This window comes from Mizuhopecten yessoensis, unplaced genomic scaffold (assembly GCF_002113885.1).
Source record: "Mizuhopecten yessoensis strain PY_sf001 unplaced genomic scaffold, ASM211388v2 scaffold2599, whole genome shotgun sequence".
Classification (NCBI taxonomy): Eukaryota; Metazoa; Mollusca; class Bivalvia; order Pectinida; family Pectinidae; genus Mizuhopecten; species Mizuhopecten yessoensis.
Window position 1 is genome coordinate 284,036 of NW_018404626.1, and position 15,706 is coordinate 299,741.

General features: G+C 37.3%; 1 protein-coding gene across 2 annotated transcripts in view; it reads left to right on the plus strand.

Moving 5' to 3' along the window:
- LOC110446176 (endothelin-converting enzyme homolog) overlaps positions 1 to 15,706 on the plus strand; it is a 67,504-nt gene that overhangs the window by 22,189 nt on the left and 29,609 nt on the right. For both annotated transcript variants that reach the window (XM_021491191.1, XM_021491192.1), the window contains 3 exons: positions 5,002 to 5,539; positions 13,254 to 13,301; positions 14,006 to 14,167. In XM_021491191.1, the coding sequence (XP_021346866.1) occupies positions 5,209 to 5,539; positions 13,254 to 13,301; positions 14,006 to 14,167 (541 nt within the window). In that variant the 5' untranslated portion in view covers positions 5,002 to 5,208. The remainder of the gene's footprint in view (positions 1 to 5,001; positions 5,540 to 13,253; positions 13,302 to 14,005; positions 14,168 to 15,706) is intronic.

Genomic DNA, 15,706 nt, shown 5'->3' on the forward strand with positions numbered 1-15,706 from the left:
TGTGATATGATAATACACACGTCCCCTGTTTGTGATATGATAACACACGTCCCCTGTTTGTGAGGTGATAACACACGTCCCCTGTTTGTAATGTGATAACACACGTCCCCGGTTTGTGATATGATAACACACGTCCCCTTTTTGTGATGTGATAACACACACGTCGCCTGTTTGTGATATGATAACACACGTCCCCTGTTTGTGATATGATAACACACATGTCCACTGTTTATGATGTGATAACACACATGTCCCTTGTTTGTGATGTGATAATGCATATGTCCATGTTTGTAATATGATAGTACACATGTATCCTGTATGTGATGTGATAGTACACATGTCCCTTGTTTGTGATGTGATAACACACATGTCCCCTGTTTGTGATGTTTGTGATGTGATAACACACATGTCCCCTGTTTATGATGTGATGACACACATGTCCCCTGTTTGTGATGTGATAACACACACGTCCCCTTGATGTGATAACACACCTGTCCCCTGTTTGTGATGTGATAATACACACGTCCCCTGTTTATGATGTGATAACGCACACGTCCCCTGTTTATGATGTGATAACACACATGTCCCCTGTTTGTGATGTGATAACACACATGTCCCTTGTTTGTGATGTGATAACACACCTGTCCCCTGTTTGTGATGTGATAATACACACGTCCCTTGTTTATGATGTGATAACACACATGTCCCCTGTTTGTGATACGATAACACATGTCCCCTGTTTATGATGTGATAACACACATGTCCCCTGTTTGTCATTTGATAACACACATGTCCCCTGTTTATGATGTGATGACACACATGTCCCCTGTTTGTGATGTGATAACGCACACGTCCCCTGTTTATGATGTGTTAACACACACGTCCACTGTTTGTGATGTGATAACACCGTCCCCTGTTTGTGAGGAGATAACACACGTCCCCTGTTTATGATGTGTTAACACACACGTCCACTGTTTGTGATGTGATAACACACCTGTAATATGATAGTACACATGTATCATGTTTGTGATGTGATAGTACACATGTCACCTGTTTGCGATGGGATAGTACACATGTCCCCTGTATGCGATGTGATAGTACACATGTCCTCTGTTTGCGATTTGATAGTACACATGTCCCTTGTTTTGTGATGTGATAACACACAATGTGATAGTACACATGTCCCCTGTATGCGATGTGATAGTACACATGTCCCATGTCCCCTGTTTATGATGTGATAAAACACACGTCCACTGTTTATGATGTGATAACACAGATGTCCCCTGTTTATGATGTGATAAAACACACGTCCACTGTTTATGATGTGATAACACACCATGTCCCTTGTTTGTGATGTGGTAACACACATGTCCCCTGTTTGCGATGTGATAGCACACATGTCCCCTGTTTATGATTTGATAACACACATGTCCCCTGCTTATGATGTGATAATACACACGACCCTTGTTTGTGATTTGATAACACAGACGTCCCCTATGTGTGGTGTGATAACACACATGTCCCCCGTTTATGATGTGATAATACACTTTGCGATGTGATAACACACATGTCCGGTTTTGTGATGTGATAACAAGATGTCCCTTGTTTGTGATACGATAATACACATGTTCCTTGTATGTGATATAATAATACACACGTCCCCTGTTTGTGATGTTATGACACACACGTCCCCTGTTTGTGATGCGATAACACACACGTCCCCTGTTTGTGCTGTGATGACACACATGTCCCCTGTTTGTGACATGATAACACACATGTCCCCTGTTCATGATGTGATGACACACATGTCCCCTGTTTGTAAAGTGATAACACACACGTCCCCTGTTTATGATGTGATGACACACATGACCCCTGTTTGTGATGTGATAAATGTCCCCTGTTTGTGATGTGAAAACACACATGTCCGGTTTTGTGATGTTATAACACACATGTCCCCTGTTTACGATGTGATAACACACATGTCCTCTGTTTGTGATGTGATAGTACACATGTCCTCTGTTTGCGATTTGATAGTACACATGTCCCTTGTTTGACATGTCCCCTGTTTGTGATGGGATAACACACATGTCCCCTGTTCATGATGTGATGACACACATGTCCCCTGTTTATGATGTGATCACACACACGTCCACTGTTTATGATGTGATAACACAGATGTCCCCTGTTTATGATGTGATGACTCGCATGTCCCCTGTTTGTGATGTGCCCTGTTTATGATGTGATGACTCGCATGTCCCCTGTTTGTGATGTCATAACACACATGTCCCCTGTTTATGATGTGATAGTACACATGTCCTTTGTTTGCGATGTGATAGTACACATGTCCGGTTTTGTGATGTTATAACACACATGTCCCCTGTTCATGATGTGATGACACACATGTCCCCTGTTTATGATTTGATAACACACATGTCCCCTTTTTGTGATGTGATAACACACATGTCTCTTGTTTGTGATTTGATAACACACGTCCCCTGTTAGTGATGTTATAACACACACGTCCCCTGTTTATGATGTGATCACACACATGTCCCCTGTTTGTCATTTGATAACGCACATGTCCCCTGTTTGTGGAGTGATAACACACACGGCCCCTGTTTATGATGTGATAATACACACGACCCTTGTTTGTGATTTGATAACACTTATGATGTTATAACACACATGTCCCCTGTTCATGATGTGATGACACACATGTCCCCTGTTTGTCATTTGATAACGCACATGTCCCCTGTTTGTGGAGTGATAACACACACGGCCCCTGTTTATGATGTGATAAAACACACGTCCACTGTTTATGAGTCCCTTGTTTGTGATGTGATAGTACACAATAACACATGTCCCCTGTTTATGAGGTGATAGTACACATGTCCCTTGTTTTGTGATGTGATAACACACACGCCCCCTGTTTATGATGTGATAAAACACACGTCCACTGTTTATGATGTGATAACACGCACGTCCACTGTTTATGATGTGATAACACGCACGTCCACTGTTTATGATGTGATAACACGCACGTCCACTGTTTATGATGTGATAACACGCACGTCCACTGTTTATGATGTGATAACACGCACGTCCACTGTTTATGATGTGATAACACACCATGTCCCTTGTTTGTGATGTTATAACACACACGTCCCCTGTTTATGATGTGTTAACACACACGTCCACTGTTTGTGATGTGATAACACAAACGTCCCCTGTTTATGATGTGTTAACACACACGTCCACTGTTTGTGATGTGATAACACACCTGTAATATGATAGTACACATGTATCATGTTTGTGATGTGATAGTACACATGTCACCTGTTTGCGATGGGATAGTACACATGTCCCCTGTTTGCGATGATATAGTACACATGTCCCCTGTTTGCGATGTGATAGCACACATGTCCCTTGTTTATGCTGTGATAACACACACGTCCCTGTTTGTGATGTGATAATACATTGTGATGTGATAACACACATGGCCCCTGTTTGTCATTTGATAACACACATGTCCCTTGATTGTGATGTGATAACACACATGTACCCTGTTTGTCATTTGATAACAAACATGTCCCCTGTTTGTGATGGGATAACACACATGTCCCCTGTCTATGATGTGATAACACACATGGCCCCTGTTTGTCATTTGATAACACACATTTGCCCTGTTTATGATGTGATGACTCGCATGTCCCCTGTTTGTGATGTTATACCACACACGTCACCTGTTTGTGATGTGATAACACAAACGTCCCCTGTTTGTGATGGGATAACACACATGTCCCCTGTTTTTGATGTGATAACACACATGACCCCTGTTTATGATGTGATAAAACACACGTCCACTGTTTATGAGTCCCTTGTTTGTGATGTGATAATGTCCCCTGTTTATGATGTGATAGTACACATGTCACCTGTTTGCGATGGGATAGTACACATGTCCCCTGTATGCGATGTGATAGTACACATGTCCTCTGTTTGCGATTTGATAGTACACATGTCCCCTGTTTGTGACATGATAACACACATGTCCCCTGGTTGTGATGTGATAATACACACGTCCCCTGTTTGTGATGTGCTAACACACATGTCCCCTGTTTGCGATGATATAGTACACATGTCCCCTGTTTGTGATTTGATAAGCCACATGTCCCCTGTTTGTGATACGATAACACCACACATATCCCTTTTGTGATACGACAACACACATGTTCCTTGTATGTGATATGATAATACACACGTCCCCTGTTTGTGATTTGATAAGCCACATGTCCCCTGTTTGTGATGATAACACACATGTCCCCTGTCTATGATGTGATAACACACATGTCCCCTGTTTATGATGTGATAACATCAATGTCCCTTGTTTGTGATGTGATAAAATACATGTCCTCTGTTTGTAATGTGATAGCACACGTCCCCGATCTACAACACGTATAAGATGTGAATTGAAGACGTGTTCTACCGTTATATGCATCTGAAATGAATCACATACTGTTTCATCCCTTATTTTTTCATATCAGGTTTAACACATTCCCATTTTAAATAAACGAAGTTGTTTACATTGCCAAAACCTGCTTGACCTACTTTCTCACCTCGCCTCCCAATGTGATCTATCCGCCACGGCATAACACCGCTGTATTGTTAATTGTCACCCCTAGCCTGTAACAATGGCTGCCGCCGTGTTCGTAGTGATACTGTCGACTTGTATTGATTGATTCACTTCTAACACTCTTCGTATCATGTTAACCTTGATTAGTTTCTGTTAAAAGATAATGAAAACGCGTGACGATTTTCCTTAATCAGCACTGGCATGCAAAGATTCGTTATGTATGCAAGTGAATACCGTAAAGCTAACACGTGCATTTTAAACATCATAAGATATATTAGATGTAACAATATTTAAATTGGTAGATGTTTTTCCTAATAACGTCACATAAGGAAATATTTCACTATATTGTACGTGTCTTGCTTCCTTTCCAGGACTACTGACATCCGGAAGGGATGAAGCTGTTCACAGTAGAAGATCCGTTGCTTTATGTGGGTCGTGTGAGTCAAAGACTTCTATATATCCGAGATGGTTTTGGGAATTAACCAGCACAGTCGTGAACCTACTGTGCTCCCCGTATTCTCCTATCTAGTATCAGCAGCTTAGAAACTGAGGACGCCGTGGCACTATTCCTGACGACAATGTCCGTTACTTACACCTTCAACAACAACCATAATGATGTTAACAGTGATCCAACTACCACTCAGAATGGAGGAGTGGAGTACTTCAGGGGTTCCACTAAACCCCGTACTGCTAACTGTGACAGCAGGCCACAGGCCAAACCGCACACAAGTAGTTGCGAGAAGGTCGATCTTACAGTGCATTTAGCTGGTCATTCAAACTGTGCAAAACCCTGGACGGCCCGTGAGAAATACCTGGCCACCATCTGTCTCCTGCTGTTTGTGGCTGCCGTCTCATTTGTTATCATAGCCTTAATCAGAGATGAGAGGTGTAGCAGACCCACCAGTAATGGTAAGTTACTTCTCGTTCTTTTATTCTCTTATGCAATGTAGGATGTCTCAAAACACTATATTTCAGCGTTCTACGAATATAATGCATGTACTCTGTAATATCAGAGGACAATATACTGCCACAACCGTCTATACTGTATGTGTTCTGTGGTACCATTCTCACATTGCTTCATCATATAAGCTTTTTACTGATAGAAAAGTATATGCTGTTTGCGTACAAACTCCTATCCATAAAAGTCCAGTGGTTAATTTCCCTTACGTTCTCTCCACCCCTTAAAATATCATGACGAAATTGGACGCTTTGTACGCGCCTCTTTTTAAGATGATACAGGTTGGAACCTTTAATGAACATTTTTTTTTTAAATCATGCGGCAGTGTAACGGTAAAATTGACCGGTTTGGGAGCAGACGTTGCTCCACTTAAAAGGACTGATATCAGCCTAGTGATTTGCCAGTTTTGTTTTAATGAAAACTAGTCAAATAGCTACCCGCGGGCTTTTAATTTTGTCATGACATATATCAGGGACGGAGAGTACGTTAACTAGAGTATCCCTGGAATTTCGAGGATGACAACTGCAGATTTCACTATATTATTATTGTACCACACAAAGCTGCATATAACATATAGCAAGTGTTAAGTATTTAATATTAAGGATCGTAATGCATACATCACGATGATGCTAAGCAAGGATGTGATGGTTGTTCTGAGGTTTGTAATATAATTTTAAAAGGAAAGAGAACATAATGTACAAGATTGCATTTTAGATTCCCCGTAGGGAAACAGTTGCATGAATTGTAGGGAAATGTTCGTTTAAGCTCAGAAAAGTTGGATTAACTGAACCTGGAGTGTATCCTTTAAAACTGCCGCTGGAAAAATGTACACTGTCGACTGTCCTAACACGGTCCAACCAACATTCTTCGTTTAATAGCATAGGCATATTGACCGCAATTACTAAAGGCAATCATAAATGTTCGCACAGCTGTCACCCTATATAAACTAAACCCAGCTGATATTTAAAAAAAAAATGCTTTCCAGCTACAATGTCCCCTAGAAAGACAAAAGGTCAACGAAATATTTTAAAAATGTGACTTCTATAAATATAATGTTTTTTCACGCTCAAAATGAATTAATTGGAATGTTATTGTAGGGTAATGACCAGCTGTCAGTAAGGACGTGCATGATAGAGCCGTTACAGTTCAGAACGCTGAGTCATCAGGGTGGCACCTGCTTTGACACTAAAACAAATATGGATCTGGAGAGTCGAAAGGCTGCTGTGCTTAGGGTGTGCCGCTCCCTATCTTCCTTCCCGACACTCCAATAATAGTTAAAACGTGCAATACGTTTATCAACCATTCAAATTTTAACTGATCTTCAGCATGATATCTTTGATATTTTCAGCCATTGTAACTGGTCCGACTAGATCATTTACAAATATAAAGAAAAAAGGATAAGAAATTAAATTGAAATTTTCTATTCTATACGAAACACTATATAAACTGCTAATTTTGAAAATGAAGGAAGTAAGGGGGGTCCTTATTATTACTTAAAGTGGCGTCTTGATTGATTTCGTGGTATTCAAGATCCAGTTGCATGCATTTTTTGTTATGATGATTTAAACCGGCAATACAGTATACACATATTGTGAAACAATGTCCCTTGAAATAGTTTGACGCGCTTTGAAATCTCAATCTTACAGACTGTAAGCTTACCAGCGATCCATATTTTTTCTTTGTGTAGTATATACAACGAGGGCACATTCCAATCCAAGGGTTTTTAGGTTCTATATTGTTTCGACCTGTGTATGCAATATATATACATCAACCACCACCATACAATTCACATTTCAAATATACTTTCAACGCATGACTCGTGTATATAGCATCAAAGTGGCTTAAATAAATGAAGCTTCATAATATGGGCACCAGCTAATTATGAAACCTTTTTTTAATTTTTCTTGAATTTACCCTCAGAATTTTCCTTTACTGGAGATAATAACGGTTTGTTAATTAGTTCTTTGATATTTGAATTTTTATTTTTTTAAATCCAAATATCCAGAAATCAATCTTTAATCATATCTATGTAGTTTTAGTGTTGAGAGTATGTACCCTTTTAACAGTGTAATGTTTCATTCTGCCAGTGTTTGTGTTTTACTGATAAAAACGTGTGAGACGATGTTATTAACCTGATAGAAGCACAGCTCTGAGCGTAGTGGGACATCGTGAGAGAGTGTGTGTTACGAGTTATGGCCATTCTAATGACTACTTGTGAAATATGTTGTGCGATGCGCATATCGATTTCAAGGTCGAAGCACTCTAGGAAAACAACGTTCCAGCATTTCTTGTGATTCTACGCCGATATTTCCAGACCGTTTTATGTTGTCGTCTTGAGTATGCCGGTAAGAAATATGGGATCGAAGCTGTGTTATCGAGGAACCTTTTAAAATTGGTTTACACTTATTGATAGAATAGTTCATAGCATCGTGTAGAAAACTCAGAGAGGCGGTTAAATAAACAACGATATCCCTATAGGTTCACAAGCGCTGCAGGATCGCCAAACAGATTAATATCATAAATTTGTTGTCAGGAAATGTAAAATTGTTGGCAGTAATTTACTTATTCTATACGAAAAGCAACACATATTAGATAGCATCATGAATAAATTGTTTATGTGCATTTTCTTAATGAACTTATAGGCATGTTTAATGATCGCCATTATGATCTCAATGGGATATATAAATATTACATTTCCTAATGTGATATGAAGATCGATATCTTTCTGATGCTCGTAAGTGAGTATCATTGATTCGTTGTCACCTGTTCTAGGTCTGAGAACGTGAAATGACTTGTAATTAACCTAGGTTTACATGGCAGGCATCGTCGATGATGAAGAAGAAAACACTTACCTTCCTGACCTCCTATATATTCTATATGAAGCGTCTTCTTGTAAATAGTTCCCTTGTTTATATAAGTACGTAACCCTACATTTAAGGATTTATATGTAATTAAGTTTTTTGTTCAAAAGTTCATTCCATTAAACAAAAGAATAGATTCGTTGTTTATCTTCTATTTTTCTAAATGTCGCTTAAAGTTTATTTGGTTTGGCTAAAGTACAGTGTTATTGGGTTAAGCGTGCTATTATCAGTTTAGGTCATTTGAGGGGGTGCTTACATGTGTATCATGTATGCGTGTATAGGAATATGGTTGCTATAGGTGGTATGTTGGCGTATTTGCTACGTTGCGGAAGCGCCCGACTGAAATATTATGCCGAAAGTATCAAACACAGCGTTTCGCCCGATCAGATTATACTGACAACGGATCAATCAGTTGTTATGATTACCAGAATTGCTGAAAGTTAAGCAGGAATAACAACTACAAGTTTTAAGGAGTGTGTTCCATCCATTTTCCAAAACCCAGTGCCTCGCATAGGCGAACACTCCACACTAAGGCCAAATGTGATGTTTGCCAAGAAGGGCGCTAGTGAAGAAAACAAATATTAGGAAGTAAAAAGAAAGTATAAAGATCCCATATGTTAATATGGATACGGCAGATTTTCTTTTTGTATTCCCGAATAAAGGGCACGAAAGCCAATCCCAAATTTTGCAGGGGTTTTCCACAGTAGTTGTCTTTTATCATATGCTCAGTCTCCGACTCACAGGGCTTACTAAAACCGGGATTAACATAGGTTAAATAATAATCATTGTCAAATGCGAAAATCCATTAATTTGCATAAACTAAAGATTGATACCTATCTACAGTTTTATCGAATTCAATGCGACAGTAGTTTGGTACTTTATATGTTCATATATAAGCATTTGCTTTTGAATGTGTTTAAAGAACTTTGATCTAGTATTACACAAAGGTCACGTACCGTACAGGGGTCATACGAAGGTGTGTTTACCTCAGGAACACTCCACATACCATTGTCGACATCACGATTCAACTATCCAACATCCATACCTAATTGCCCTCTTTTGTTTGTTTACAATTCATTTGCTGATAGATATGTTTGCAGTGTTTGTCATTTTGATCACCTAGGGTCCAATCGTAGTTCATGACGAAGGTAATTTTAAATTCTATTTCACTCTTGAAATATACTTCAATTATAACACGTTCAATATCAATACCCGGATGATACACCGTCTGTAAATAATACATATACCTAGCCTGTCAGCAAACTAATATTAACAGTAGGATCTGACAGGTAGCATTCCGGGGAGGACATCTCATTGTCATACACATGTGACTATCAGCCAACTGGTACAATCAGTTTGTGATGTTAACATGGTGACAATACAGAGAGAATATTTCAGTGTACCAGTTGGGTTATGTTACAGTGTTAGCTTACAAAAAGTAATAAGAGAAAACAGACATGTCAGCAGAAGTTATTCGAACTCAACATGATAAAACTAGGGGGCAAAATATGAACAAAATATATATTTACATAAAGCACCTTAATAAAGTACAAGGAACGTAAGACCAGATGTTCTGGAAGGGTAAGCGTCTTCTGCTTCGTCGCCAACACCTGCCTTTTAAATCCAGGTCAGGTATTGACAACAATAGCACAAGGCACACTAAGAAACATAATAAAAAAAACGTCGACCTTCATACCACACAAAAATAGTATATTTCCCTAATGAGATAATTATGGAAACCATAAAACGTGTCCATATTCATCATCAACCTGCATCTTTGGAAACCCTGAGTTGTACGTTTTTCCGTCAGCAATCAGCATCTATCACAGATATCAAGATTTTCGGAGCCTGCTCTTGAATACCAAATCAATTGCAAAATGTAAACACTGTAGGTAGGGGAAACATGGATGTTACTATCAAAAAAGGGAAATTTTAACGATAGGAAAGTTAAATCGTCCGGCTTTTAGTGCAGGTAAGTAGAAACCGTCCCTGTTGCTGATGTTATAAGTAAAGATCGAGGGAAGCGGCTGAAGTAGACGACTGTATTGTCACGGACTGCATGCTCTAGAAGGCATAATACGATCAATATGGACAATACATTCCTCGTTGTTTAAAGACAATACATCTTCGATATATTTGAATGTGAACTTGAATGCCTTAGCTATAGTGCAGAGTTTCACACTGCTAGTAAAGTGTTCTGATCTATATATACTTTAAAAGTAGTGTGATACCCCTCTGGTGTTATATTTTATGAGGACAACGACGTCTATGGATTTGATGATAGTAGAATCAATGTTAGTATAAATGCGGTTATGTAGCACCATACTTGAGTGCATGATGTTTCTAGTATTAACAAAAAACAATGTCAATGCTGTTCATATCGCTTAGGAGGTACGGTGGTCTAGTGGTAGGACGCCGGGCTCGTGACCGAAGGGTTGCGGGTTCGAGTAACGTCACGGCACTGTGTTGTATACTTAAGATACTTTACTCCGCATGTTCCAGTCTACTTGGCTGTAAATGAGTACGTGGTTGGGCAGTACTAGAATTGTAGAATGCTAGTTGTGAGCGCCGGAATGGCAGCACTGGCTGCATGCTCCCCAAGGGAGTTGAGAAAGATATTGGCTGGTTGCAAAGGCCCTAAAACCACGGATAATAATTCGTGAACCGCTTTGAGACGCCCTACGAATTAGTTTGTGATAAAGCGGTATATAAGAACCTTGAATTATTATTATTAATTGAATACAAAAATACTTTAAGAGTAATGTAAGACACGTCCATAGGAAATCAGTGTATGTTATTTCTGTATGTATCTGTACTTTACTAATTATACAATATTATATTAGATTGCAATCGATTTCCTTAACCGTACCCCAAATCCATGTACCTGATAAGAAAACATCTACATAAAATTGGTCTGTAACATAATATTTGAATTTTGAATAAAAATTGTTTTAATATCGTAACATTTCTCTATGTACTTAATATATATACTTTTAACCTTTTATCATTCAGTGTCCTGTTGGTGCATTGAGTTTTGTTAATGTTGCTTGCTTGATTGTCAGGCCCCATTTGACATTACTGTTGCTGGGCCGTTAATTGAATAATCCTTCAACCAAGCTCAACTACACAATATTTAATTACTGTTTCTATGTAATTTAATGCACTATTAGGTATATGTCTTGTATTTTAATGTCCTTAAATCTTTAATACTAATAGATTTTTCACAGTACATTAAGCATATATAATTAATGAGTATCATGTACTGTTTTCAATAAAGGCAGTTAGGAGTAAGATATTTTACATCAAGTTGTAGTTGTTTAATTAATTATTCCATGGTAAGTTATTCAAACTCTCAAACCCATTCTGCTAATAGAACAAATAGCCGTTCTGTTAATTGAACAAATAGAATTCTAAATATTTGTGTACTTTTTTTCACTATCCTTATAAGTCTGTCATTTGATAACATGTTTCTGTATATGAAGACCTAAGATTATTATATTGAGTAGTTCACAGTGATTGATTAAGTATATCATTAAAGGTTAGTGTGGCATGATGAAATATTACCTTGTGCAGTAAGAATTTGCTGTTGATATGACAATTAAGGTTCCTCGTCATCAGCTTCATGTCTAGACATTCACTTACAGAATAAAGTTAATGCTCACTTCGATGGCACATTTAATTGAATTTCAAGATAGTTAAGTTTCCTTTCCTTTAAAGGATTAAATGTTACAATGGATTCGTTACTCGAAGGGGTTGTTATAATATAAGCTTACGTATTTGGCCAATAAATCACATTTTCTGTGATATCCAACTGGATTGGTGATAATCCCACCTGGCGAAAATGTTATGATTTTGTATTATTGTTAATGCCTCATTTGATCAAATGCTTGTCATCCAGGGGTAAGACGGCCAAATTGCATTTTGACATATGAAAGTCCAAACAATAAAAGCAGATGATTCGTTTAGCAAAACATATGATGCAAAGTTTTGCTTGTACACCATTTCCACTGGATAACTGTTTTGTAATGCATTGTGACGTTAAACAGTACCTTATTTGGTAATTTTCCTATAACACCTACTTTGAATTCTATGTAACTTGTAACTATAGTTCATGCAAACAGCGAATCCTTTGGTAGGTGATTTATGTACTAGTATGTTAAAAAAATCATTACTGAGAATTACATTATGGAAGATCGGAAAAACATATGTTTCTTTTTTTAAGACGATGAATATTAGACTACGTCCATGCAGTTTAATGTTAAAGACCATAGCTGTAAATAGGACGCTAACTCAAACAAACCAAACGTTTAATGTTATGCATATATCAATAAAAATATCAACAAGATTATTATTAAAGATATTCGCCTCGGGCAGAGCAATATCAAGCAAATCACGGAAAATAAGTAACAAAGAGAAATCATGTTGACTGCTGACTGATGTTAAAGTTTATATTTTTGCTTGGATCTGATTTATACTGATTGTATTCATAGCGATAAAAATAAGAATATGTTGTCATTTGAATACATACACGGATATAAAAAGTGTAGCATCACTATTTCTGGATTTATGTTTCCCCCAGTTTGTTTGTTTTAAACTTATATATATCAATATATGTTCAATATATTTCTTTTGTTAAATCCATCTTTTTGAGTTTATGTCTGTACCCACGACCAAGTTAATATTACAGTTTTGTCTTTACCTATAGTGAATGTAATTCCGTCTTGTTGAGTTTCTATGTCTACGAACAGAATGTGTCTTATTCCATCTCGATGTATTACAATGTTTCCATCTTTTTGTATTTCAGTGCCTATACCCAGAAACTATTGCCTTTCTCAACACTGTGTCCGGACAGGTCAGTATGTGTAACGTAGGACTTCCTTAACACCATGTTTGATTGTTGTCGGGTTTTTTTTGGTTGTTTTTTTTGCAAAAAATCGATGATAAGTTATAGTAGAGTACAATTAAGTACATATACGTTGCAAAATAATGATGACCAATATGGATGATCAAAGGAAAACATGATGAATTAAGTGGACTTAGCTTGCCGCGCTACTTAACATATGTGTACTGCCGCAAACATAACTATGTATATGAATACCGTCGCGTGATAGTCAGTTTTACTTTACAATGTGCATACGAATATTTCCTCTTCACGAACTTGTAAGGATACTGTCGTATTTTGTTCACGCCGGGCTTGCTGAGATAACTGGATTAAACGCAGAATGTAGCTGTCTACTTCAATTGAAGTATTGCTCATAACTACTGGATATCAAATTGAAGTGTTACATTGAAAGGGAAATATGAACGAATAAATTCAGCTCTTTTCAGAAAATGCACACATTGTGGGAAGTAATAGCATTGCCTTACACACAACTGACGCTAGGCATGCACGGATGCTCATGTATCATAAATTCAATTTCAGACTGAAAGAGCGCATCATTATTGAATGTCATTCTCCTGAAACATAAAATTTATGTAACAAATTGAAATAATTGTTTGTTAAAAACCTCTTATTTCTGTGGAGATAATTCAATAAATATTTTGTATTTACTAAAGCGGCCATGTTGCTGGAAGCCATGGATCTGTCAGTGGATCCGTGTGAGGACTTTTTTCAATACGCATGCGGCAATTGGAACCGTAAAAATATCATCCCAGACGACAAATCCAGCTTTAACACCTTCGAGAAGCTTCACGATGACCTACAAATAACACTCAAGGGTAAGATATATAACCGGTAGAGACTCTGGTATAACGATGCATAGCTTCTATCGGGAAATCGTCACCATTTAGAACAGTTCTTCATTCCTTGGTCAGTTAGCTTCCATCTAAAGACAACCTGAAAATATATGAGCTTATACATGAACTATTTTTGGCGCTGATCCTTAAGAGCTACTAATGGTCCCAAAACTATAATTATGCGCAGGAATAAAATGGTATTGTAAATCATATACATAATTCTCTAAAAACTTTTATAACTGCATCGTTTTATGTAAGTATCAAGTCATCAATGAGAGATTATCATAGTATCATATATGTATATAGACAGTTAGTTATCAAGTCATCATTTTATCACATAATGTACTGTGTTATCCAGTGAAAATATACCCGTGTCATATTTTGTTGCCTATTAACCCATGTAATATGACCTATCAGCCATGTGATTGGTTGTAAGTTTCAATTGTTTTAATTGTGACGTCACGCCTAGGACAAGTACATGACGTCACAGACTTACGCACTGGAGTCAAAATGGCGGCTTTTTTCAAGGTTGCATACAAATTATCGTTTTACACGATTAAATGCATAAAATCTTGATTATGTGATAAAAAGGATTTTACATGAGTTTTCATTTCATAAGAAATTTATGAAACTCGTCATGATTTTTTTTAAGCTCGTCAAAGGCTCGCTAAATAGAACAATTCTTAGACTAGTTTCATAAATCTCATATGAAATGGAAACTCATGTAAGATCCTATATGTAGTCAAGATGAGTAACATCTTACACAGTATTAATATATTCTATAAGTTAAGAGCTCAAATCGTGCTTGTGTTGTTGATATCATAAGACAAAAAATATAAAGATAGCAATCCTTTAGAACTTCGCCTTTTCAGACTGTCCTGCAGACAATTTTCGTGGCGTCATAAATATAAACCGTGTGCAGGGTTACAGTGAAACAAAATGTAAACATTAAATAATCAATATCCTTTAAAAGGATATGAAGCAGAGATATTCAAACAAGCACATATATATGTATGTGTACCATATTATATCGCATGTTTTGTATGAATCAAAGAAAAATGCTCTTCATTCTCTTTTTGTTTTTAATCTAGTCTAATAACCAGACAGGGTTACTTTCATTAAAATTATTATAAAAATAATCAGACATCGTTACTTTTATCAAAATTAATGTAAATGAATTATGATATAGGCGTATCTTGGCGTTTTTTGTCAGTAAACTTCTATCTATCAAAATTTTGGTTTGGAATTTTTTATTTCGGTCCATTAAAACTATTTTCATTTGGAAACTGGAATATGCTTCGTTTCTGTTCTGGAAGATCTTAACCCTTTATGCCAAGAAGCGAATATCAAGAAGTCGTATAACTCTTCTTATCTTCGTTTAAAAACGCATATTTAAGGTCAGCTACGATGTTATGTTATATCATTTCATTAAAATCAACTCTGCGGCACTTAAATTGTTAAAAACGAGGATAAAAATCTTGAACGATAACAAGACATTTTTTCTGCAGCAAAATGCTTTAT